At 38.6% G+C, this 23,970-nt stretch overlaps 1 protein-coding gene across 10 annotated transcripts in view; it reads left to right on the top strand.

The window, feature by feature from the left end:
* Window positions 1-23,970, top strand: part of TBL1XR1 (TBL1X/Y related 1) — a 190,293-nt gene that overhangs the window by 117,872 nt on the left and 48,451 nt on the right. For 6 of the 10 annotated variants that reach the window (XM_064275495.1, XM_064275494.1, XM_064275491.1 and 3 more), the window contains one exon: window positions 19,680-19,782. The exons of 2 other annotated variants lie outside the window; for them this stretch is intronic. In XM_064275495.1, the coding sequence (XP_064131565.1) occupies window positions 19,725-19,782 (58 nt within the window). In that variant the 5' untranslated portion in view covers window positions 19,680-19,724. Of the gene's footprint in view, window positions 1-13,112; window positions 13,239-19,679; window positions 19,783-23,970 lie in introns of all 10 variants that reach the window. 2 more of the 10 variants (XM_064275499.1, XM_064275498.1) reach the window with 1 other exon arrangement.

Here is a 23,970-nt window from a genome sequence, read left to right as displayed (position 1 = left end):
TCCAAAGGATTGCAGATAAAAGCTGAGTTAGCAAGTTGAATCCAACATGATACTAAAGTTTGAAGCCTTGTAGAATGCTGATATCAGTAATGATACTAGGGAGAAGCACATTTGGGTATGTGGGGCATAAATTGCCTCAGAGGGTGCTGATTATAAGATTCTGAAAGGACTTCTAAGTAGAACTGATAGAACAGGTAGAAATAGAAAACTGGAGTGGGAAGGATCTGAGCATATTTTATACAGAATGGCAGGTAATGGGAGGAGAGTAGTTTTCTAAATCTCAGGGCTTCTAACCAGTTCATTGGTTCAATCCCCTGCTGAGAATTTGCATTTCTAACAAGTTCCCAGGAGATGCTAATGCTGCTGGTTAGGGACCAGTTCTGAGAACCACTGGCAGAGCAGTGGTTCTCAAGATTTATTACACATAAGAATCTCCTGGGAAATTCATGGAAATGTAGGTTCTGATTCAGTATATCTGGGGGGTGGAAATACAAATTCTCAGCAGGGGTTCACACTGGAAAGAACTGGTTCGAATTTCTGCTCATCTTCAGAGTGGATAATACAGAGATGAGCAGAAGTCTAAAAAGATCTCAGCTGTACATACAAAGGGCTGAAATCAGAGTCAGTGACAGAGATGGGAGAGAGGGCAAAGTCAGGAGCCGAATGTTGTGAGTTTTAAAAAACTGTTCTCATTTTCATATTTCTCAAATGTTAGCAATGGGAAGAGGGAGGTCAAAGAATATGAAGACCGCTTGAATTTAGACATGATTAAGGGATTACTAACCTTTCAGTTACTTAGAGCTGATAAGGTGAAAAGCAAGATCTTAACAACAAATATCTTTGTTTTTCTTTGTATATGTGAGCTCAGCTACTAACCAAAAGGTCAGCAGTTTGAATCCACCAGCGACTCTTTGGGAACCCTATGGGGCAATTCTACTTTGTCCTGTAGGGTCACTGTGAGTCAGAATCAACCCAGCGGCAGTGGACTTGATTTTGGACATATTCTTTTATCTTAAACGCATAAATACGATTATACTATTTGTACATTCTTTTTTTCTTTGCCTCTCCTCGAACCCATTTCAGTCTGTTGTTATTAACGACTGCATGATATTCCAGTGATGGGGACCAAAGTAAGTCTCTTTTTCTTTTAGAAGGTACATAATATTATTCAAGTTTGAGAAACATTGAGTTAGAAGGAATGTATTTATGCCTTTGTTATAATATAAATAAAATGAAGCAGAACCTAAAGCCACTATTATTCATTAACATTTCATTGTATGAGATTGTCAAGCTTGTCATCTACCTGGCCTTAAAGGATGAAATTTATTTGTGGGGTTGAGGGTCAGGGAAGTAGTGTAGAAAATCTGTACTCCAAGTGTTGTTGGAAGAGAACAAGGGGCTCAGCTGGTGTTAAGTATGGGGGGCAGGAGAATGAGATCCAGGAAAGTTGGGAGGAGGAAGTTGACAGTTTCATCAGCGAATTAGTGCTGAGTATTGGGGTGATTGGTAAGGAAACCAGTCAGGGGAAAGAGATCTTGATAGGAGATCTCAGGGAGAGCAGTGTTTACTTGCAATTCTGTCCTGGCGTAGGCTTCCTTGCTTGGGAAGATAATAGGTTATATATGAGAACTTTGAAGAAAAGGAAAAGTCCTATCATTACGCTGAAATACCTGTAGTATATCCATAGCAATGATTAATGTGATTAGGAATAACGATGTTGAGATAGCCTAGCTGTTCGTCATTATTTTAAACACAGATGACCCTCTCTACTCCCTAGACCTTCCCTACTCTCCAAATCTCGTCTGTTCGTTCTTCGGCGTCCTCATAGTGCACAGGGACAGGTATGGAAATTGTAGCAGGCATAACCTGGAAATCTGGCAGTGACAAATTTCACATTTGTTGCTCAGCTATCCCCCTCTTATTTCTCGCATAGCTAACAGATTGAGGACCTGGTTGAATCAATACCATAGTGCCAAAGTGTCCTGTTATTATCTGTTGCTATAAATATGGCGAAGAAGGCAGTACTGATAACTTGTACTACCATTGCTTGTGGTCTTAAATAATTGTCTTCTGTAATTAAAGGCCGCAAGAGAGAGGGACCAGCTTTGGTTTGATAGGAAAGGAATTGTGGCCCTTTGGAATTTTACCACTTAGCAGGGATGATAGTCTGGACAGAAAACTTGTCCATGCAGTGCAGTGCCAATCCACAGCGGAAGAGAAAGGAGCTCTTGTCATCTTCTCCAGGAAACCAGCTGTGGTGGCAGTGCTTCTTCACTACAGCTTCCACAGCTTTCCTACAGCTTTTTATAGTGAATTTGGTAAGAAATATGATTCAGTCTGGAATTTGGCTGTGAAGCCTACTCTTCAGGATACCGTTCTTTTTATTAATGGAGTTCTGTATTGTTACAGTGTTCAGGTCATAGAACAGTGTCTAGCATATAATGTTGTCATTAGGTGCAGAGTCAGTTCTGACTCCTATTGACCCCTGTGTACAACAGAACAAAACACTGCCCAGTTCTGCACCATCCTCACAGTCTTTGCTATGTTGGAGCCCATTGTTGGAACCTGTATGTCAGTCCATCTCATTGAGGGTCTTCCTCTTTTTTGCTGACCCTCTACTTTGGCAAGCATGATATCCCGATATCCTTCTCCAGGGACCGGCCTCTCCTGATAACATGTCCAAAATACTTGAGATGAGGTCTCACCATCCTCACTTCTAAGGAGCTGTACTTCTTCCAAGACAGATTTGTTCATTCTTCTGGCGATCAGTGGTATATTCAGTATTCTTTGCCAGTGCTATAATTCAAAGGCATCAATTCTTCTTTGGTCTTCTTTACTCTTTGTCTAGCTTTTGCATGCATGTGGGGCAATTGAAAATACCGTGGCTTGGATCAGGTGCACCTTAGTCCTCAAAGAGATGTCTTTGCTTTTCAGAAGTTTTTTGCAGCAGATTTGCCCAATGCAATACATTCTTTGATTTCTTGACTGCTGCTGCTGTCGTGGGGGTTGATTGTGGATCCAAGTAAAATGAAATCCCTGACAACTTCAGTCTTTTCTCCGTTTATCATGATGTTGCTTATTGGTCCAGCTGTGAGAATTTTTTTGGCATATAATAGCACTCTAACTATTTGTAGAATGAATAATAACATTTCAGAAAGATTATTGAATCAAGTGGATGCATCTGGAAGTCCATTTACAGAGGTGCAATCTCAGAAGATTTATAATTTTCACACCTTTGATATGTTTTAGAGTTAAGTAGATTTCATATCTTTTATCTAAACTGGACCTCTGATATGCTGTTTCTAAGTACCTTTTTTGTTTATAAGTATATAAGTATTGAATAGCGAATATGTATTCCAACATGAAAGCAACAGAAATGACTGTGTCCTAGGGAGACTATTTTTCCCAGGAAAATGCCTTAACTTTGTCAAAAACATTAACATTGTATAGTTACTATCAAATTCTGTCATGATGGGGTTTTAAAATAAGTTAATTTTAGTTTTGGGGAAGCTAATGTATTGTCAAGAGAAAACAAAATTCTATACTAGCAGGTCTCAGACTTTTTAGTTTCAGTACCCTGTTACACTCTTATTGTGACCCCAAAGAGCTTTTGTTTATATGGGTTATAGATATTGGTGTTTATTTACCACATCAGAAGTTAAAAGGAATTAGATTATAAAAAAATTATATTGCATACTAGCTCATTTAAAATTAACAATGATAAAGCTATTCATAACATGAACACAAATACAATTTTTATGAAAATAAGTATTTTCCAAGGTAAAAATATTTCCTGGGAAAAGTAGCATTGTTTTATATTTTTGAAAATCTCTACTAGTCTCTGACTTAATAGAAGACGGGGGGTTCTAACATATGCGTTTACATGGTGGGATATATTGGTATAGTTGAAGCATATGAAAAAAATCTGACCTTACAAAAATATATAGTAGGAAATTTTTCAAATAAAATTTATTTTTCAAATAAATTTGGATATTCTTTTTTTGATACTATGCCAAATCTTGACAAGTGATTAGCTTCTTAATGGTTAGTTGCAATGTGTGGTATCTGAAATCATAGCAACAAATTTTGTGTTTTGTTACATTAAAATCCATTGTTCCCTTTTGCATTTTGGATTTTTTTTACTCATGCATGCTTCTGTGGTGGTCATGCTAATCCTGTGAGCTACACATGTCTTCCATTTGTTCATTGTATAATATAGACAATTAGAATCATTAATATTACCTTCGATCTCATCAAAAAAGTCTTTTAAGACACCAGAAGCTGTCAAGACCATAGTGACTGATAGATTTTCCAAAATTCCAGTTATCACTTGAAAATTTAAATTTTGTTCTTGCCGTCAAGTATTGACAGTCTTCCTTAAAGTGTCAGTTTCACTGAGTTTTTTTTCAAAGCAAGTCCCTGCCAAATTCCTAGTCAGAACAACCGTACTTTGTTCTTTGAAGTAAAAATGATGTTCCATGAAAAAAGTGACTAGTTTGTCTTGCCATTCAAACCATTTGCACAATGATTTTCTGTTTGTTTTTTATTTATTTATTTTTTGGTTGAGAATATGCACAGCAAAACATACACCAGTTCAGTTATTTCTGGGTGTACAGTTCAGTGACATTGATTACACTGTTCGAGTTGTGCGACCGTTCTCTCCCTCCTTTTCTGAGTTGTTCTTCCCCCATTCGCATAAACTCACTGGCCCTACGGTTCCTATCTAATCTTTTGAGTTGCTTTTGTCACTTTAATTCCATATAGATGGTTCTTAAAAGAGCCTAATGCTCACAACAGGTGTTTTTTGCTAGTTAAACTGAACTGTTGTTTGATTTTTAAGATGACTTCAAGGGATATTTTTAGTTTGTTCTGAGATAACTTCAGTGGTTCATTCAGCTCCCTTGGCTCCAGAAAGTCTGCAATCTATGAGAATTTGAAATTCTCTTCTGTCATTTCCCCCTATTGATCAGGATTCTTCTATGGAATCCTAGATCAAAATGTTCAGAAATGGTAGCCGGGCACCATCCAGTTCTTCTGGCAAAGGAGACAGTTGTCCCTGGAGGGAGGCAGTTAGTCACATATTCCATATCCTCCTTCTATTCCTAACTCTCCTTCTTCCTCTGTTGCTCCAGGTGAATAGAGACCAGTTGTTGTGCCTTGCATGGCCACTTGCAAGCTTTCAAGACCCCAGGCACTGCACAATGAACTAGGAGGTAGAAAAGAAGCACTAAACATGTTATTAGGCCAGTTAACTGGGATGAACCATAAAACCATGACCCTAAACCTCCAAACCAAGGAACCAAATCCCGTGAGGTTTTTGGTTGTACATAAGCACCCTTAGCAACTACCCTTCTGTTGTTGTAAATATATCTTATCAGACAACTTTTGCCAGTTCAACTTTTTACTGTTGTGCAACTTATTGACAAGAATTACAATAGTTGACTGTGTTCCCTTACCTTTAATCAATGCTGTTTTTCCACCACTGCTAACCCTCCTTCCTTTCTGCCTCCCTTCTGCCCCTGTAACCACTGATAAACTTCGGTCTTCATACATCTGCATTTTCTTGTCTTTTTATATAAGTGAGATCATACACTATTTGTCCTTCTGTGACTGATTTCACTTAGCATGTCTTCAGGCTCTTTTCATATTATAGCGTGTATCAAGACTTAGTTTCTTCTACTGGTTGAGTATTCCATTGTATGTATGTATGACATTTTGTTTTACCATTCATTTGCTGATGGCCATTTAGGTTATTTTCACTTGTTGGCTATTGTGAATAGTGCTGCAAGGAGCATTGGTGTACAAGTCGCGGCTTTTAAGTCTTTGAGTATATACCTAGGAATGGAATTGCTGGGTCATATGGTAGTTCTATTTTTAGTTTTTTGAGGAACCACCACACTGTTTTCCACAATGACTTATATCATTTTGCATTCCCCCCCAGCAACGATAAGGGTTCCAGTTTCCCCACATCCATGCCAACATTTGTTATTTTGTTTGTTTTTTAAATCTTAGCTATCCTATTGGGCGTGAAATGGTATCTCTGATGGCTAATGACATTGAGCATCTTTTAATGTGTTTGGTGGCCATTTGAACGTCCTCTTTGGTGAAATGTCTATTCAAGTCCTTTGTTTATTTTATGATTGGGTTGTCTTTTTGTTGTTGAGTTGTCAGAGTTTTATATATATTTTGGTTATTATGCTCTTGTTGGATATATGGTTTCTGAAGATACTTTCTCAGTTGGTAGCTTGTCTTTTCACTTTTTTTTGGTAAAGTCTTTTATAATAAAGAAAAGTTTTGATTTTTTTCCTGAGGTTCCATTTATTTATCTTTTGCTGTTTGTGCTTTTGTTGTTATACCAGGTAACCCATTGTTAAAAGCTAGGCCTGACAGCATTGTCCCTGTATTTTTTTTCTGAGACTGTTACAGTTTGAGTTTGCAAATTTAGGTCCTTAATCCATTTTGAATTTGTTTTTATGTGTGGTGTGAGACATGGATTCTGTTTCATTTTTCTGCGTGTGAAAATCTGATTTTCCTAGAACCTTTTATTGAAAAAACTCTTCTGTCCCCATCAAATATTCTTAGCACCATTGTCCCCCCCCCGCAAAGAAAAAATTGATGCGTGGGCTGCACAGTGCTTCTCTATGAGACTATTATCATTTCAGTACGCAACAGAAACGCTTTATGGGTACTTAAATTTTGTTACACAGAGTATTAGAAAAGTGTAATCAAGGTGTGCAGTATTAATAAAATTAATTATTATTATTTTTTTTTTTGCTGCTTCACCAAGGAGATTTTTCATTTAACAAATCTCAACACACTTTCTGAGGGGAGAGGGTGTCGAGTGTATGGCCCTGAGGAGTATAGTTACGGTTCGTACAGTTGGGTGTCACTGCCTTGATTGCTGCTAAGGTGCCTGTGATTTTATCCATCGTTGCATTTGTAACCTCGGCGTAAACGCCGATTTAGTGTAAAAATGTATGTAATGTCTTAGTATTAATATAAAAATAATTTTGACCTTGCAGAGCCCCTCAAAGTGTCTTGGGAATCCGAGGGCTCCATAGACCTCGCTTTGAGACCCAATTTTTAGACTGAACTAGAAGTTTATCAAGCTTTGTTAGGAGCACAATAAAGATAATGCATCTGGGTTTTGGTTTTGAGCACATTGAACAGCTTTAGCAGTGAAGTACATTTAACATGAAATGGAAAGAATGTATAAAATTAGCCTTCAGTTTATTGAAAGTCTGTCTGTGCAGTTCACATTCTGTAACCTGGCTGTGTCGGGTACAGAGAGGATGGGCACAGCAGGACCTCAGTGTTATCGAGGAGAGAGGTGCTTGATTTGTGCCTGTGTGGGTTTTTTTGGTTTGATTTTTAAACACAAAATCTTACAGGACAGTGATGCCAACTGTTTCTCTCACCCTGTGAAAGAAATCTTTAGGACTTTAATGGCTGATTTCCTTCAGATTTCAATAAAACTTGAAAGCCTGCCCCAACTGATAGTGTCATTTATCCCTTCGTCTTCCAGATTTACTCATAGCTGGATTGTGTGTGTGAGCACATGTGTGTCTCAGTATATTATCTGAGTGTTAAACTTGGCTTAAGTCTTCTTCACCTGATTTCAGCAAGCATTGGTCGCCCGCTGGAGCAAATTGTTGATCTCTTTGTATAATTTTTTTCTTTTTCTTTAAACTATACTTGGATACTTGATAATATATCAGTCACATATTTCTGCTACCAGACCATCTTCTGAACATTTTTACTACTGCCATTCCTAAGAATGGGCACTTTTTTAATTTGCTTAGGGCCTAGTCGTCTTTGTTTTGTCTAGTTAGGTATTTGAATTTTTTTCCTCCATGAAGAACCAAGAAATGCTCACTCTTTGTTATCCAAAAACTGTTTCATAAATGCTACTATAGGTAGTGCCAATAACGCTATTAGTTGCACCCAGTATCATTTTCTCTCTATTCTTCCTGTAATATCTCAGTTTAAGCAAACTTTCCTTCCATTCCTGTGATTTACTGTTACTTCTGAAGCTTCGACAGTATTCCAGTCTGTAAGATCCTCCTGGTACCTTTGCTCCAAAGTTAGAATAATAAATGAGTTTTGACTGAGATAGTTCCCTTCCCTTTCTAATAATCGGTTCTCATTCAAATAAACTCAACTTTTTATGCCAGTGGGATGGGATTAACTTCTTGATTTCTATCTTCTTTACCTAACTTTCTCTAATTCTCTCCCAAACTGATTGTGGTTTGCTTTAAGCCCTGGGACTGGTTGCTGCTTCATCATTCAAAAAGATATACCAGAAATATGGCCTGTCTTGTGTTAGTGTTTTAATTTCTTGTCCTTTATAACTCTGCCTGTATAACTTGACTATAATATATTTGGTCATTCACATCCCGGTTAGAGAGGGGAAAAATTGTAGAACAAAACTGAAATTTAGCACAAAGACCAGACTTACTGGTCTGATAGAGACTGGAGGAACCTCCGAGACTACAACCCTTAGAATACCCTTCTAACTTGGAACTGAAGCCATTCCCAAATAATGGCCTATAAAATTAACAGTAACACCCGTGATGAACATACCCCTTAGAAAAATCATCTATGTGAGACCAAACCAAATCCGTTGCCGTAGAGTCAATTCCAACTCATAGTGACTCTGTAGGGGCTCCAGAAAGATGAGAAGGCATGAAGGGACAGGAAAACCAGACTGATGGAAATGGGGAACTCAGGGTGGTAATGGGAGAAGTGCTGACACTTGCAGGGATTGCAACCAACCAACGTCATGGGACAATTTGCATATTAATTTTATATTGAGAAACAAACCTTTACCTAAAGCACAATAAAATGTTCAAAATACATGTATTTGATCATTCAACACAGAATTCTTGAGTTCTCGCTAGGATCATGTAATTTTATATTCTAAAAATATCTTAGATATCATCTCTGTAAAAACCTACTTTTTTGTGTGTTTGGGAAATTAAAGGTCCACATTTGTGAAGTAGCTCATCAGGAGTCTTCACAGAAATACAGTCGTTAACGTTTAAGTCAAAGTTGACTCATCACATTATGGATGCTGGTTTACTGCTCTCAGTCTAGAGAGCTTTACTGAGACTCTTAAAATTACTTAATTAGGACTCAGAGTTAGTGGTCCCTATCATCAGGTCGATGGCAAATGTTTGTATGTATGAACCATCTTTCTTTGGGGGCCGTACAGAAAACAGGTGGCAGGTCAGGTTTGACACCGAGCCTTTAGTTGCCTGACCCCTGGTTTAGATCACAAGTGAAACAAATGATTGACACTGGAAGCCTCAGTTACTAATGAGTGATTGATTTTATGTACCATTTTTCTATGTTTTTATATGAAAGTCAGTGTGTATATAGGACCAAACCCACTGCTGTTGAGTCGATTCTGACTCGCAGTGACCCAGTGGGACAGAGTGGATCTGCAATATAGGGTTTCCAAAGCTGAAATCTTTATGGAAGCAGACTGCCACATCTTTCTCCTGCAGAGTAGGTTTATACCGCCAAGCTTTCGGTTTGCAGCTGAGTGCTTTGACCACTGCACCACCAGGGCTCCTTGTATATAGGACAGTAGGTCCTAGTTGGCATTGGATGCAGTAATATGTGCTTAAATGCTTCCTAATGAGATGGGCTTATTTCTATTTCTTTATATTCCCTAGTTCCTGGGGATGCCCATCTGAGGTATGACTGGTTTTCAAGTCTTCTAACGCACTTTTGTAGGCCTATAATGAATGCCCTTAAAAATCATGACGTGATCTGGTATCCTCTGGTGGCTTGTAAGAATCTGCCTATTACTTACATTGACAAGAATCATTAAAGTTACAAATAGGAGTGACCATCTCATTCAGCCTCCCCATTTCACAGATGAGGAAAAAGAGGCCTAGAATATTCACATCACTGGTTGAAAATCATACAGTCTAGAGCAAAACTGGGCGGGGCTAGACCAGAGATCTCATTATCATTCTATCTTCAGTTTGCATCTCAGAGCTCTGGATGCATGAAAAAGGGAAGGAAGAAATGTAATCTGAACGTTCACCCCTTCTAAATTGTAATCATATTTTAATTTCCTAAATTTCAGCATCTTTGGTGATAATCTGACAACAAAACAACAACCAAAAAAATCTCCCAGCACAGAGCTTGCCCCTAACCATAAAGAATAAAAAAAGAATGTAGCGTTTATGTAAGATGTATACATTGTCAAGCACAATCTCAGGAAAATTAAGCATATTGCTGAAAACTTTAAAAACTAAAATTTAAATGCCTTCAGTGTACCACATTTTAAACACACAAAAATGATATTACCTAAGATTGGTGGGTTTTAATTATTATTTTAAATTAGGCAAAAAAAAAAAATTGAGTGATTGTGTATGTGCTGCTCTTGAGAATGGTTCAATGGAGGGAGAAGGGGAAACATTCGTGGGTAGAGGATTGCAAAATGTTGATGTCATGAGGTGAATCTCTTCATCTTTGATACTTCCAAAAGGACAGGATAGGTTCGCAAACATAGAGGCACATTTGCAAAAAGGCAGATCCTAGCAGTTGTGAACTTACCAATATTTTTAGAGTTCTCAAAGAGTGATTAAATGGAAAATGATTAAGGTTTGTGCTGATGGTACTAACGTGACTTCTGTAATGGGTAAATTGATTTAATTTCTTTCCCCACTCTGTCTCACTCCCCCCTTTCACTTTTGCTGTTTTCGTTATGATATTTTGTAGCTAAAAGATCCACCATATTAAAGAAATGGCATGTCGCACTGTGTCTTGGTTTCATTTGACAGTTTCCTGCAATAACCCAGCAGGTAGCTTCACAGTGGGTGGAGACCTCCTACCCAACAAGTAAAATAATTTTGATAGATGAGTCTGTGTGAGTTTAGAAGCTGTTAGCTAGCAGGGTGTTGTAGTGATCTCTGTGGACAGCAGAGGTGGGTGACCCACGGGCTATCTGTGCCGGGATAGCTTGCATTGTACACGATGGCCCTGGCCACATACGTTGGGGCTTGGAATCGGCAACTTCTAAGGACCTTCTGGAGCCCTGGTGGCACAGTGGTTAAGACCTCAGGCTGCTAACCAAAAGGTCGGCAGTTTGAATCTACCAGCCCCTCCTTGGAAACCCTGTGAGGCGGTTCTGCTCTCTCGTATAGGGTTGCTATGAGTTGGAATTGACTTGACAGCAACAGGTTTTTTGGGGGGGGGAGAGAGTGAGGACCTTCTAGTTGTAAAAATCTTCATTCTTTTTAGTAATTCCATACACTATTTTGCACTATACATTCATACTGGTTTTTTTGTTTCAGTTTTTCTGCACTGGTGAAAACCATTAGTATTTGAATAACATTTCCGAATGCATTTATCTGTATACAGAAACACTGTTCTCATATGTCATTACTATCATGTTAAAATGAGGAAGTTGATACTGAAGGGAAAATTAAACAACGTGTATAAGGCCTAGCTTCATATGTAGCATACATAGCAATGCAAATAACCCTTTATTTTCATAACATCCAAATTACTGAGAGCGGTTTACACACAGCTAGGAGCAAAGGTTACTTAGCACAGTTCAGAAATTTTGAATTAGAAAAAAAAGGAGCTCCTCCAACACTGCCTGTTACAGAAGCCCGTAAGCTGCCTCCATTTCACATCCTTTGCATACCTACACCTGCCCCCAACCTTAGGGTCTGTGCTCTCATAAGTTTCTGTATTTTTTTCTTATCCAAGTTGTAATTAAATAATTGCATTTGGATAAATGTTGACTCTTGGATATCCTTTTTTCCTTTGGTTTCTGGGATGACTGTTGGTTTTTCCTTCTAGTTCTCTAAGTGCTTATTTTTTCCTTTCCCTTGTAGATTCCTCTTTAGTCTATTCATTAAGTGTAGGTGATACTCAGATGCCTTGGTTTTATCAACTGTGTCAGTATGCTGGTGACTTAATAACCCTTAGAATTCAGTAGCACTAGTCGCTATGAGTTGGAATCGACTTGAAGGCACCCAACGACAGCAAGTAGTAGCAGCAACAAATCCTGTTGTGCCTACTGTATTCCAGGCTTTATTCTAAGAAATGAATTTAGCATATTAGTTCGTGTAATCTTCATAACAATCCAAAACAAAAAAAACAAAAGACCAAAGAAGTTAAAGAATTTGAGCAAAGTCTCTCATTTTAAGTGGTGGAGGTCAAACCTAGGCCATCGATCTTCAAAGCAATTCTCTGTTTCAGTAGACTGTGAACTTGGGGAAGGGACTCTGTACTTTTTATCTTTGTATTCTTAGCATCTATTAAAGAGCCTAGTATTCAGGACATGTTTTGTTTAACTGAATGGGTATTTAAATGCAGAAATTCATGAGCACAACATACTTGTTTGTGGAGAAGTAAATGTTTGCGCTCTGGATTTGAATGCAGAGATCTTCCATGAATTTGCTCTACTCTATTGTCTGCTTGGTCTTACTCTTTATCTTGAAGACTTAGCTTGTGCAGCTCCTTTATAATAGCTTTCCTAACTTTCCCAGGCATACTGAGGTTGGACCACCCACAAAATTCACAACATATTGTTTGTAGACCTGTCGCCTCTATAGGGTGCAGGTTTGTTGAGGGCATGCTTTTTCAGACCAAGTTCTGAAATCAGTAGTGGTGGGGGCAATACAAACCCAAACCCATTGCTGCAGACCCTATAGGACAGAGTAGAGCTGCCCCATAGGGTTTCCAAGGCTGTAAATCTTTACAGAAGCAAGTGCCATGTCTTTCTCATGTGGAGTGGCTGGTGGGTTCTAACTACTAACCAGCAGTCGAGCACTTTAACCACTGCGCCAGCAGGGCTTCTTGGTAGAGGCAATGGCCTATGAAAGTATTTTAGCATCTTTTAATATAATTTCTCTTCTTCAACTTGTAAACAAGCAGTTGCAGATACTGTAGCTATGTATAAATTTCCATTTCGTTACAGTCGTAATAATACTACTACAGGTATCCCTCACTTTTTGAAAGTTCATCGTACACCACTTCGCTTTTACAAAAGACATTAGTACCTGAAAGAAATCCAAAGAGGATTTTCACTTTTATGAAAAAAAAGCAGAAAGTGGATATAGCGTTCAGTGTTTGTTTTGCAGTGAGCCGTTCAAGAGGCAGCAGGCACCCCGAGCGGTGACAGTGGGTGACAGTGACGCTGCCAGCTTCCTTCCCTGGGAACTACACTCAGCATCTCAGCATCCAGCCGCCATAACTTTGAACTGTCTGTGAGCATCTGTGCTTGATCCCGATTTATTTTGTGCATCTGTTAGCAGAATGTGTCCTAAAGTATCAGAAAACCCTGTGAGATCTCGTAAGGGCTTTATGTGTTATTTGGTATGATTTGGTAGGTTATTTTTTAGGCCTGGAAAATTTTTTCCATAGAAATTAAACGCTTCTTCACCACATGGTTTTATAGGAGTGCTCTACTTTCGGATAGCGGTGGAAACCTGTGTTATTTTTAAATCTTTGCTATGCTGTGGGCAAAATGTTTTTTTTTATTATTGATGAAGTTAAACGTTTTTCCTAATTTTTCAGCTGGAGGGATTATAAATTGCCACAGCCTTTGGGCAGGGGACCCAATTTGGCGATATTCATTAAGACTCAAGGTAGCCATTCATCTATTCCCTTTGATCTAGTAATTTACTTCTAGGGAATATTCCTGATCATGAGGAATAGTCATAAATGCACGCCTACCAAAAAGAAATGGAAAGAGAAACCTCGAAGTATAAATGCTCTCCTAGCAATCTTAGAATATTGAAAACAGAATCACTTGAGTGTCAAACAAAACAAACATCCAACTCACATCTGTTATGGAACAGTGCGCCACCACTGTAAGCTGTGGACCAAATTTTGTCGGCTAAAGTAAATTGGCTTATACATTTGACTTTGCATCAGGCAAAGGTTTTCTCGGCCTCTAAACAGTGTGCTGAGGGCTGGAGATTTAAGAAGATAATCTTCCTTGCTTCCTTTTCTCTATCCATAACTCTTTCACTGTATTTTCAGTCATTTAGATTTAAAATAATGTGACCTAGGACCATGTTGGGGCCCTGACTTGTTTCAGGAATGGGATTAGGAAGGAATACGGTATCTGCGCTGATTGAGGCTGAAGTCAGAAATAGCACTGGTTGTATATACGAGGAAACTAGGAGCTGATGAAAGATTTAGGGCATTTACTGTCGTGTGTGTGTGTATCTGTGTGTAACAAGAGTTTTGTGATGCTGAAAATGCTGTAGTATGCAGGTGACTGAACCATAGCTGAATTGCCTAAATAGTCCTGTTTTTATAACATTTTAAGTAATTGATTACCTATAACATTGGAGTTTTGAATAAAAGATTTTTTGAGTTTATAAACTTCATGAGAGTTAAGATAGGATGATACTAAGTGCACCAAACCTAGATTTGAAGTTCTCTAGCAAGGCAATCAGCGTTCTCAAGGCTTTATACTTGTTCTAAGAAAAGCAGATTCTCCCAAATAGAATATTTTTCGTGTGATAATTCTTACATATGTCAATACAAAGATACTTAGTTTTTTTTTTTGGAACTCCATAATTTACTAGTTAAGATTGAATAAGTAAGATCAGGCAGAATATACAAATAAAACACCTTGTGATTTTAGGAAATGAGTTTATCTTGAATATCCTGTTTATTTAATAGGTGATTGAGCTCCTTGAAGGCAGGGCTTATTTTACCCCTAGCACCCTCTACCAGACCTGACCACCCGGATGGTACCACATAAAGACTGGATGAGTGTCTCGATCCAGTTTTGTGACTTGGTATGAAGACAGTTTTTTCTGGAAGGCACTACAGTGAAAGAGATACAGTAGTCAGGCATCTTGCCTTCCCCTTGGAAATCTGGGCTGTCTAGTATCTGAGTATCTAGTCTTCACCCAGCGCAGGTGGAGACTACATCACACCATAGAGGAACTACCTAGGTCGTATAAGACACATAAACCAAACTGAACCAGTTCTGCAAAGCCACAGTGAACAGGCTTCTAGTGAAGCAGTGGTATTTTCTCTGATTTGCTCTTTGGCACATTTGCTTTTAAGGTGTCCTAAAAGTGGGCGACACTGAGGTTTTTAAGCAAGGATTGTTCAATCTCTTGTTCTTTTCGCATGTCTTTTTGATGTTAACATTTGAAAGGATTAATTTCATGCCAAACCATATTCTAGAATTAAGCGTCCTTGAAAGTAGATAAAGGCAGGTTTTAGAGTCTATGTAGTTAACCGCAGCTGTGACTGAAACCTCTGGGTCACTGACATGTTTAAGAGACACCTTTGTTTCTGTGCTTCCTCTTTACTGCAAAAATGTAAATTCTCCAAGGTTTGGGGCAACTTTATTTCATCTTTCTATTCCTAGTCTTACGTAGGGGAAACTAGTAAGGTTCCTTCTCTCTAGGAATGTAAGAGGTGGAGCCGAAGTAGACCAGCACTCTTGGAACACGGTTAAAATTGGAAAATTCACCCTTTTCCCTTAAAAATTGACTTTCGATTGCCAGAAAGTGACGTAGCACTAAGATCAATGGGATAGACTATGGAGGTTAACCGGTTGATAATGTGAACAGATAAGAACTTTCCTGCTTTGCCTGTTCAGTATTTTTTGTTACAGCTTAAATAAAAAAGAGCAGCAATATATGTTTATTGGAAGAGTTTTACAGCCAATAATTTATATCATTTTAATACGCATTTTTCGAGTGTTTGTGGTCTGTTGTATGTGGCATTGTTTCACTGTCCTGGAATGCCTTAGGTGATGCTGTAGAGCCACGGATCACTGCTTTAAGTTGAGGCATTGATGGTATTATCAGAACCAGGCATTGGTGAAAAGCTGTGCATCGTAGCGATAGTTGATTCTTGCTATTGGCATTAGTTACGTTTATAAAGCTGCCGCAAACACTGAGTTAGCAAATACTGAAGCATTGGTTCTAAGGAAAATACAAGGTTAGGTTCCTGCAAGCCTCTGGTCCATCAACCGATCAGTACATAACCTTGTTTTATATGTTTTTCAGTGTAAAGACACCTAACTTAATTGATTCATTAACATTGAACTCAAGGCCAACACACTATAACTCAGGCTGAACAAAGCTTATCTAACACACGTTTCCTCTGTGAGGTCCATCATGCCCTTCTTGCCCTAGGGAGCACTAAACGGCAGTCCAGCTCTATGCTTGGGAGCCATTTTAAGCAGCAAAGCCAACAACAAAAAAGCACAAAAATGAGAAAGTTGTGGCAGTAAAGACAGCAAAAAGGACACTGGTTTGTACTGTGAGAGCTGAAGCAAGAAGGCAGAGCATGGCCTTGTTGGACTTCAGCTGGGAACACGCACACCAGGCCACTCAACCACTGCGCCACCAGGGTTTCCGCACTGCAGACCCTTTGGTCAGCAGCTGAACTCTAACCAAAAAGTCTGCAGTCGGAATCCACCAGGCGCTCCTTGGAAACTCTGTGGGGCGGTTCTACTCTGTCCTATAGGGTTGCTGTGTTTGGTTTTAGTTTTTTTGTACGTGTGCATGAATGACTGTGAAGGTGCTGGGAGTATTGATTTTGGAGTTACAGATAAATTTCAGCAAGTAGGCGAATTTGCAAATTTAGAATCTGAATAATGCGGGCTGACGACTTCTTCAGTGCCAGTGCTCATTAACTGAGTGTTGAACTGAATGATACATTAGAGGAAGAGAATACTTATGCTGTTTTCTTTGTCAGTCTCCCTCCCTTGAATTCCACCTAGCCTATCTCAGTCTCTTTAACTTTGGGAAATGCTGAAAATAATTTTCATTAATTGTTTCCCCCAAAAATAGAAACATGAAACCAGCACATTAAATTAACATAGCTATTTTCGGATGGCTTGAACTCTGGCATAGGGTGTCTTGAATGATCAAATTATGATTTGATTTATGATAATTTCATAAGGGATGGGATTGGTTGTTTTGTTTTTTTCAATCTTCATTAAGTTCAACAGGCATTCAAAAGTCAATTAAGTACCTACTGTGTGTGATACGGAAACCCTGGTGGCATAGTGGTTAAGAGCTACGGCTGCTAACCAAAACGTCAGCAGTTTTGAATCCACTAGGTGCTCCTTGGGAACCCCGTGGGGCGGTTCTGTTGTATCCTGTAGGGTCACTATGAGTCGGGATTGATTCAATGGCACTACGTTTGGATATTTTGGTGTGTGATGCAGTTGCAGTTTGTCCTATAGGGTCACCATGAATCAACTCAACACCAGTGGGTTTGGTTTTTTGGGGGGTTTGTGAGGGCTGACCACAGTCCTGCAGCACCATAGTGACTGGGGATTAGGATAAAGGTTGAACGAGAACCCTACACAACATTTCTCATCTAATGCGCAATACCACGGTAACATCTTGACAAGCAGTCCTGAGCCAAAATCAGGAGGGTTTACCGTAACCATTCTATTAAGTAAAAAAAAAACTTCTATTAAGTATGTATTGAGAATTCAGGTGATATAAGACTAATTGTACTCTTTGAGTTCATTTGTTTGGGGTTAACTTTTTCTTATTCGAAGATACTGTGTTATTCTTCCTCTGTGGTTTTCCATCTCAGTACATGGCAATACCACCCAGCCAGTCGTCCAGAAAAGAAACCACTGATTCTTCTCTACTTTGTAAATATCTTCCAAATTCCGGTACTCCTCTCCAGCTCTACTGTCACCATCCAGGCTGTATTCTTCTGGACTACTGCAACATCTTCCTAACTTGACTCCCTTAGTCTAGCCGAGTTTCCTTCCAGTCTGTTTTTCATATTATAGGCAGGATGATCTTTGTAAAGTGTACACCTCATCATAGCCCTACCCTGCTTAAAACCTTTCTGTGAATTCATTTTCTCTTAGTGCTGCTTTCAAAGCCCCTTCAGAATATGGTCCTTGCCTGCATTTCACGTCTTACTTCATGTCTCACTTCTTGCACTCTTAAACCAAACACCCGTCTCCTGTCCTCACTCAGCCCTCCCACTGATTTACTGCTCACTGGAATGTTTCCATTCCCTACTCACCCCTCCCCGGAACATTCTTTGCCATCCCCACCCCCACCACAGTCCTTCCAGTCTGAACACCAGCGCGACTTCCTCTAAGATGTATTCCTAGACGACTGCGTGAGCTTAGGACATCCCCTGTGTGTGTCTATTGGAAAATTGTTATTAGCTCTTTATTAAATTTTCCTCCTTTCTGAGCTATAAGCTTCATGAGTGCTTAACTCCCCCAAGAAAACCCATTGCTGTGGAGTCAATTCCGACTCATAGCAACCCCATAGGACAGAGTAGAACTGCCCTACAGGGTTTCCAAGGAGTGCATGGTGGATTAGAAATTGCCGAAGTTTTGCTTAGCAGCCATAGCTCTTAACCACTGCACCACCAGGGCTGCAGTGAGTGCTCAGTCACCACTTTTACTGCTTAGGGCAGTAGCAGTTTCTGACACATAATAATCCTCTCAAATGCTTTTTTAAAATACGTGGTGACCTCTGCATCATAAAGTGATCCATGATGTGGCAGGACTGTCTGCCAAAGCCTGCAATGTTAGATATCCCTTTTTACTGAATAGACATAAGCATATCCTTTAAATAAGACAATTATCCTTCAGATTTCAATGTCCATTAATAACATTTTATTGGAACACAGCCTAACTCATTTGTTTACATACCCTTTGTAGCTGTATTTGCACTACAACCCACACTCAATAGTTCTCTATCTTCTACTTCATGGAGCCCTGGTGGGACAGTGGTTAAGCATTTGGCTGCTAATCAAAAGGTTGGCAGTTCGAATCCACCAGCCACTACTTGAAAACCCTATGGGGCAGTTCTACTCTGTACTATAGGGTCGATGTGAGTCGGAATGGACTCCATAGCAGTGGGTTCGTTTGGGGTTTGCACTACAGAAGGAGAGTTGATTAGTCATGACAGAGATTATAGTATGGCTGGCAAAGCATAAAATATTTACCTTTCTGGCCCTTTACAGAAAAAGTTGGGTGACCTCTTCTTTAAATCATTTCTTTGATATGAGGACGGACGAATATAATTAGACATTTTAAGTCATGTCTAAGTGTACCGTTCCTTGCCCACTCTGTGATTAAGGACTAAGTATCTCCAGTAAGAGAAAGTCATTTGAGTTTTGACAACTATATTCCAATCTCTCTACCTTATACATACCTTGAGTTTTCGGAAACTTGAGCATTGCAGATTCGATATTGAGAAAGTAGAGACTTCAAATTCTGCCAATTTAGACAAAATAAGAGTAGATGGCTTGCCGTCCCTTCTGCGCCGCTCAATCCTGCCCAATTTGGATGAAAATAAATCCTTTCCTAAAAAACTAATATTCTGATTTTTCAAATTTACTTTTTTTTTTTTTTAACAGTTGAGAAAAGCAGAACAACTTTTAATGCCATTCGGTATAATCATTAAAATATGATGCTGCAGCCCTCTTAAAATTTCTGAATAATTTTTGCCAATATGTTATCTTGCAGAAAAATAACCCCAACCATATTTTAGTTGTATAATCATTTCACTAACTATTGAATATAACTTTATTTGTTAGGGTTATCATTAGATAATACAGAACCTTCATTTTATATCATTTAATAAAATCAAATGGATTTTACAACATTGTTTACATTTTGTTTAAAAATATTTTATTGAGAAAATACTTAATTAACTTTGTTTTATTTTTAGGGTTATATCCTGTGTTGTGACCTCATGGTTTAAGTGGGAATAAAGATGAGTATAAGCAGTGATGAGGTCAACTTCTTGGTATATAGATACTTGCAAGAGTCAGGTGAGTACTTTTATAAATAGGCCTCAAATTATTTTAATATTCTCAAAATAATACCCTTTTATGCATTTGAAATTTGTATCAGTCCAAACTGTTGACCTTTGTATGTTTCCTTAATGTCTGGACTGCTATTTTAAAGCTATGTGTTACTGCATGGTTTAACTCTCTGACTCTTTCAAATATGTTAGAATCATCTTAGGCAAATATTTGTAATAAAAAAATTCGGCTTTCAGTGTTCAAAGGCCACTTTCATAATTTGTTATGCACTGGGACTATTGTACATGGTTAGTAGGAACATATAAACTCTCCTATACTATTGGTTTGATACTACATATTCAGAATCCTCAATTAAATTTTATTGGCCCTAATTGCAGTTAGCATTTCAAAAGCTAAGTTACCAGTATTTTTTCAGAATGCTTTCCTATTATCCCAATTGATGAAGCATATCCTTGACCTGAATTCTTATTAATACTTGGTGAGTGATAAGTAAACCATTTGTAATAAATAAATCCATGGGCATCGAAGTTTTCTAGACACATTAAGCAGTATAGTCAGCAAACAGAAGAAATGCTGTAAGGGAGCATGTGGAATAGAGTGAGGAAACTATAGGAGTAGAAGACGGAGAACTGTTGGATATGGGTTGGGGTGTGGATGGTGCTAAAGGTTCTTGATTACAATGTTAAGTGCAGATTGTTAGCATGAGATAGAATCATTTGATAGTTGAAAATATAGCTGAGAGATTGAATTTTGGAAATTATACCTAACAGTTATCGAGTGTTTTAGTAGTAAGGCGAGGCGTGGTACAGGGAATCCTTTGAGAGCCGGAACATGATGGGACTGCCTTGTTCTTCCGGGTCTCACCTTTAACCAGTGCAGTCGTTACTTTTCTTTCACTCTCCTTTATTGGAAAATATTTGAGTTTTCCTTCTCTTGACAGTTTTCTGCCTTACACAGGTTCCGACTTTCACAGGTTTTACTATATAAAAAAGACACTTTTGGTAGTGACATATGAGGGAGGATGGAAGGAATAGAACAGAGGTCTAAGCTATAGGACAGTAAGGACAAGGAGGACTTCTTGAGTCCTCAATTTATGGTTTTGAGACTTCAGTCATTCTTATAAGGGTTAGTTGCCCTTTCTAATACAAACATGGCCTTAGGTCTTAGATCAGACTCCAGACTGTTTGCTCAGATGTTCCCAGCTGTGCTCTTAGTTCTGAGCCTTTCTCCTGGGTTTTCTATTCTCAAGTACCATCAGTGCTTCTCTCTGGCCTGGAATAACCTGAGAGGATGTGGTCCAACAAGGGCAAAGAGGGAAAGAGAGAGAAGAAACTAAATTAAGAAACTATGGGAGAATAACTTATTTTGAAATTGAGATTAATGGATTTTGTTTTCTTTTTTTTCGAAAACTGGTATTGAAGGCAGATCCAAAAGAGGTGTCTCAGAGGATGATTTGGGCAAGATAAAGTGATTAATAAAGTGAAAAACTAGTGACCTAATGATTGCTGGTAAACGATAAGTTAGGAAATTGTTGCATGGTACTCTTGGCAAAAATGGAAATAATTTATTAGATCAAAATTAAATGGTGCCTTCTGCCTTTGCACCAGACCACTACTGAAGCCAGAGATTTGAGACTTTTGGACACTGAAGCGAAAAACACTGCGAAGCATCAAAGGATAGGAAATACATTATAAAGGCGTGTTGGCGTAATGTAGAGGCAGTTATTTAGGCTGAACCAAATGAAATTGCTGCTTTTGGAGGTCAGGAACAGTTGGATAGCTCAGCAATATCCTGTTGGGTCACCTATGTTGAGGATAAACAGGGCAGGATGGAGTTAGATATGCTCATGAGCACTCAGGTCTTCCTGTTCCCAAACAGAAGTCCACATGTTGATGTTTTATGTTGCTATAGGAAAGTAGCGTCAGAAAGAATTGCAGTAAAATAATTTTCTGGATTAATTTCTGAAAGAGTATCCAGTGATTAAATATTATCAGAGGTCCTTAGAGTTGCCTATATTCTCAGAGAAAACCCTCCTAAATGCCAGGTTTTAAGTTGCAATAAAAATAAAGCAAGAATTATGGGAAAAAAATTAAACAACAACAACAAAAGACTTTGTATGGTAGACTGTTATTTATTATATTAAGCCCCCTATAATTGTTTACTGTGTTCCTCAGGTGTGTTTTATGTATCCTTTAGAAAACTTGATAACTTACAGTGTACTGGTGATGAAGTAGAGCCCTGGTGTCACAGTCATTAAGAACTTGGCTGCTAACCAAAAGATCAGCTGTTCGAATCCACCAGCCGCTCCTTGGAAACCCTGTGGGGCAGTTCTCCTCTATTCCGTAGGGTTGCTGTGAGTCAGAATCGACTTCACGGCAATGGGGTTTTTTTGTGTGTGTGTGATGAGTATAGTCTTAAAAGTCACATCTCTAAAAATGTGAACATCAGTCTCAGTAAAAATTGTAACTTCCTATATACATTATGCTTTGTAGGGGAAAATCAGACTCAGCTGCTATTTTCATTTATGGCATTTTTCCAGGAATGCAACTTACCATAAATTTAGGAATTGCCTCTACCAGAGTTCTGTGAGTTTGACCACTTGCATCAAAATCACTCAGAGAACCTCAAGTAAGGCCCAAGAATCTGCATTTTATAAATACCCCAGGTGATTCTCATGCACGGTAAAGTTTGAAAGCCATTGGTCTCTATTAGTTGTAGGACAATGAGAAGTTGACAACCGGTGTGTGGCATGTTCGCAGTATCTTGAAAGAAAAAGTATACTTAACAATTGTTCCGGATAAAATAGAAAGCATGAAATTGACACATGCTGATTTGGAGTTTGAAAATGTCCCCTAAAGTGAAGTTGCCATTGAACTTGTGGGCAAGGTTTAATAGGAATGAGGACGCATGATTATGTCATAAAGGGTGCCATGGGACATTCATTTGAAGTTACTTCCAGAAATGTGAGATGGAAGAGACTAATAGTTGTGACACAATGGTTAAGTGCTCAGCTACCAACCAAAAGGCTGGTAGTTTGAACCGACCAGCTGCCTTGTGGGATGTGGCAATATGCTCCCGTAAAGATTACAGCCTAGGAAACCCTAAAGGGCAGTTTGACTTTGTCATGTGGGGTCGCTATGAGTTGGAATCAACTTGACAGCATGCAACGAGAGCAACAACAGTGAACCCAGGGCAGGATTCAGATAGAGCTCAGAATGTCCCCCAGAGTGTAAATGCTCATGACAGCTATAGACCTGGGCAGTGCCATCTATTCCAAAAGTTTTTTCTTGCTTCTGATCTCCATTTAGACATACAAATGGCTGTTTTTGCAGTTGATTCTAACTTGGAATCACCTAGTCCAGTAATTCGTTTTCCTGGCTGATTTGGGAGTTCATTGTATTTATCGCCATATTTTCCAAAGGATACTTGTTGAGAAATATGTCAGTTACTTTATGTCATAAATATTTCTCTTGAAAAATATAAAGCAATTCAGAAGAAAGTAAAATCTTAATCTTGCCTCTTTCCCTATAAAAGGAGCACTAAATTGGGTTAGGAGATAGGCAGAAAAGGAACTGGAACCATCATGGCAAAGACAGGATCTGTGCAAAGACAGTCAATGCTGGTTTGTAAAGACTACCAAAAAGAAAACGGGATTTTCTTTCTTGCCTGTCTCATTACCTAAAGTCAGAAAGTCCAAAACACACCTTAGGAAACTTCTGTTTTGTTTCGATAGATATGTGGGTTAGACATAGAATGTTTTCTAGGAAGAATGTTCAACAGTTGTTTTCTGTTTAATGTTGACTATGCTATGGTGTCCATCTCCAGGGGCCCTGTCTTAAATACTTTAAACAGTGGGTAATCATTCTGTCTTGACTATTATCAATACTAAAAGATACTATCTTTTAAAAGCCCCTCCTACTTAAAAACACATAACTCTTTGGAGCTTCAGTTTCCTTACCCGTAAAATTTGTTGCTTATTGAAAAGGGATTACATTGTGATATTTGGCCTCAAGTCTTTAATGGGTCTTTCTGTTTGAAATAAACTATCTCCAGCCACCAAAACTAATAAAGAAGTATATATCTTATAGGATGTTTTATTTTTATCTCTCGAAAGTTCAACTTAAACTACTTTTATGAACACCAGACTTCAGTATTCAGCAGTTATTTCCTAGGGAGTAAAATTAGCTATTTTTT

This window comes from Loxodonta africana, chromosome 23 (assembly GCF_030014295.1).
Source record: "Loxodonta africana isolate mLoxAfr1 chromosome 23, mLoxAfr1.hap2, whole genome shotgun sequence".
Lineage (NCBI taxonomy): Eukaryota > Metazoa > Chordata > Mammalia > Proboscidea > Elephantidae > Loxodonta > Loxodonta africana.
Note: the sequence above shows the minus strand (reverse complement) of the source record. Positions and strands in the feature narration are given on the sequence as shown.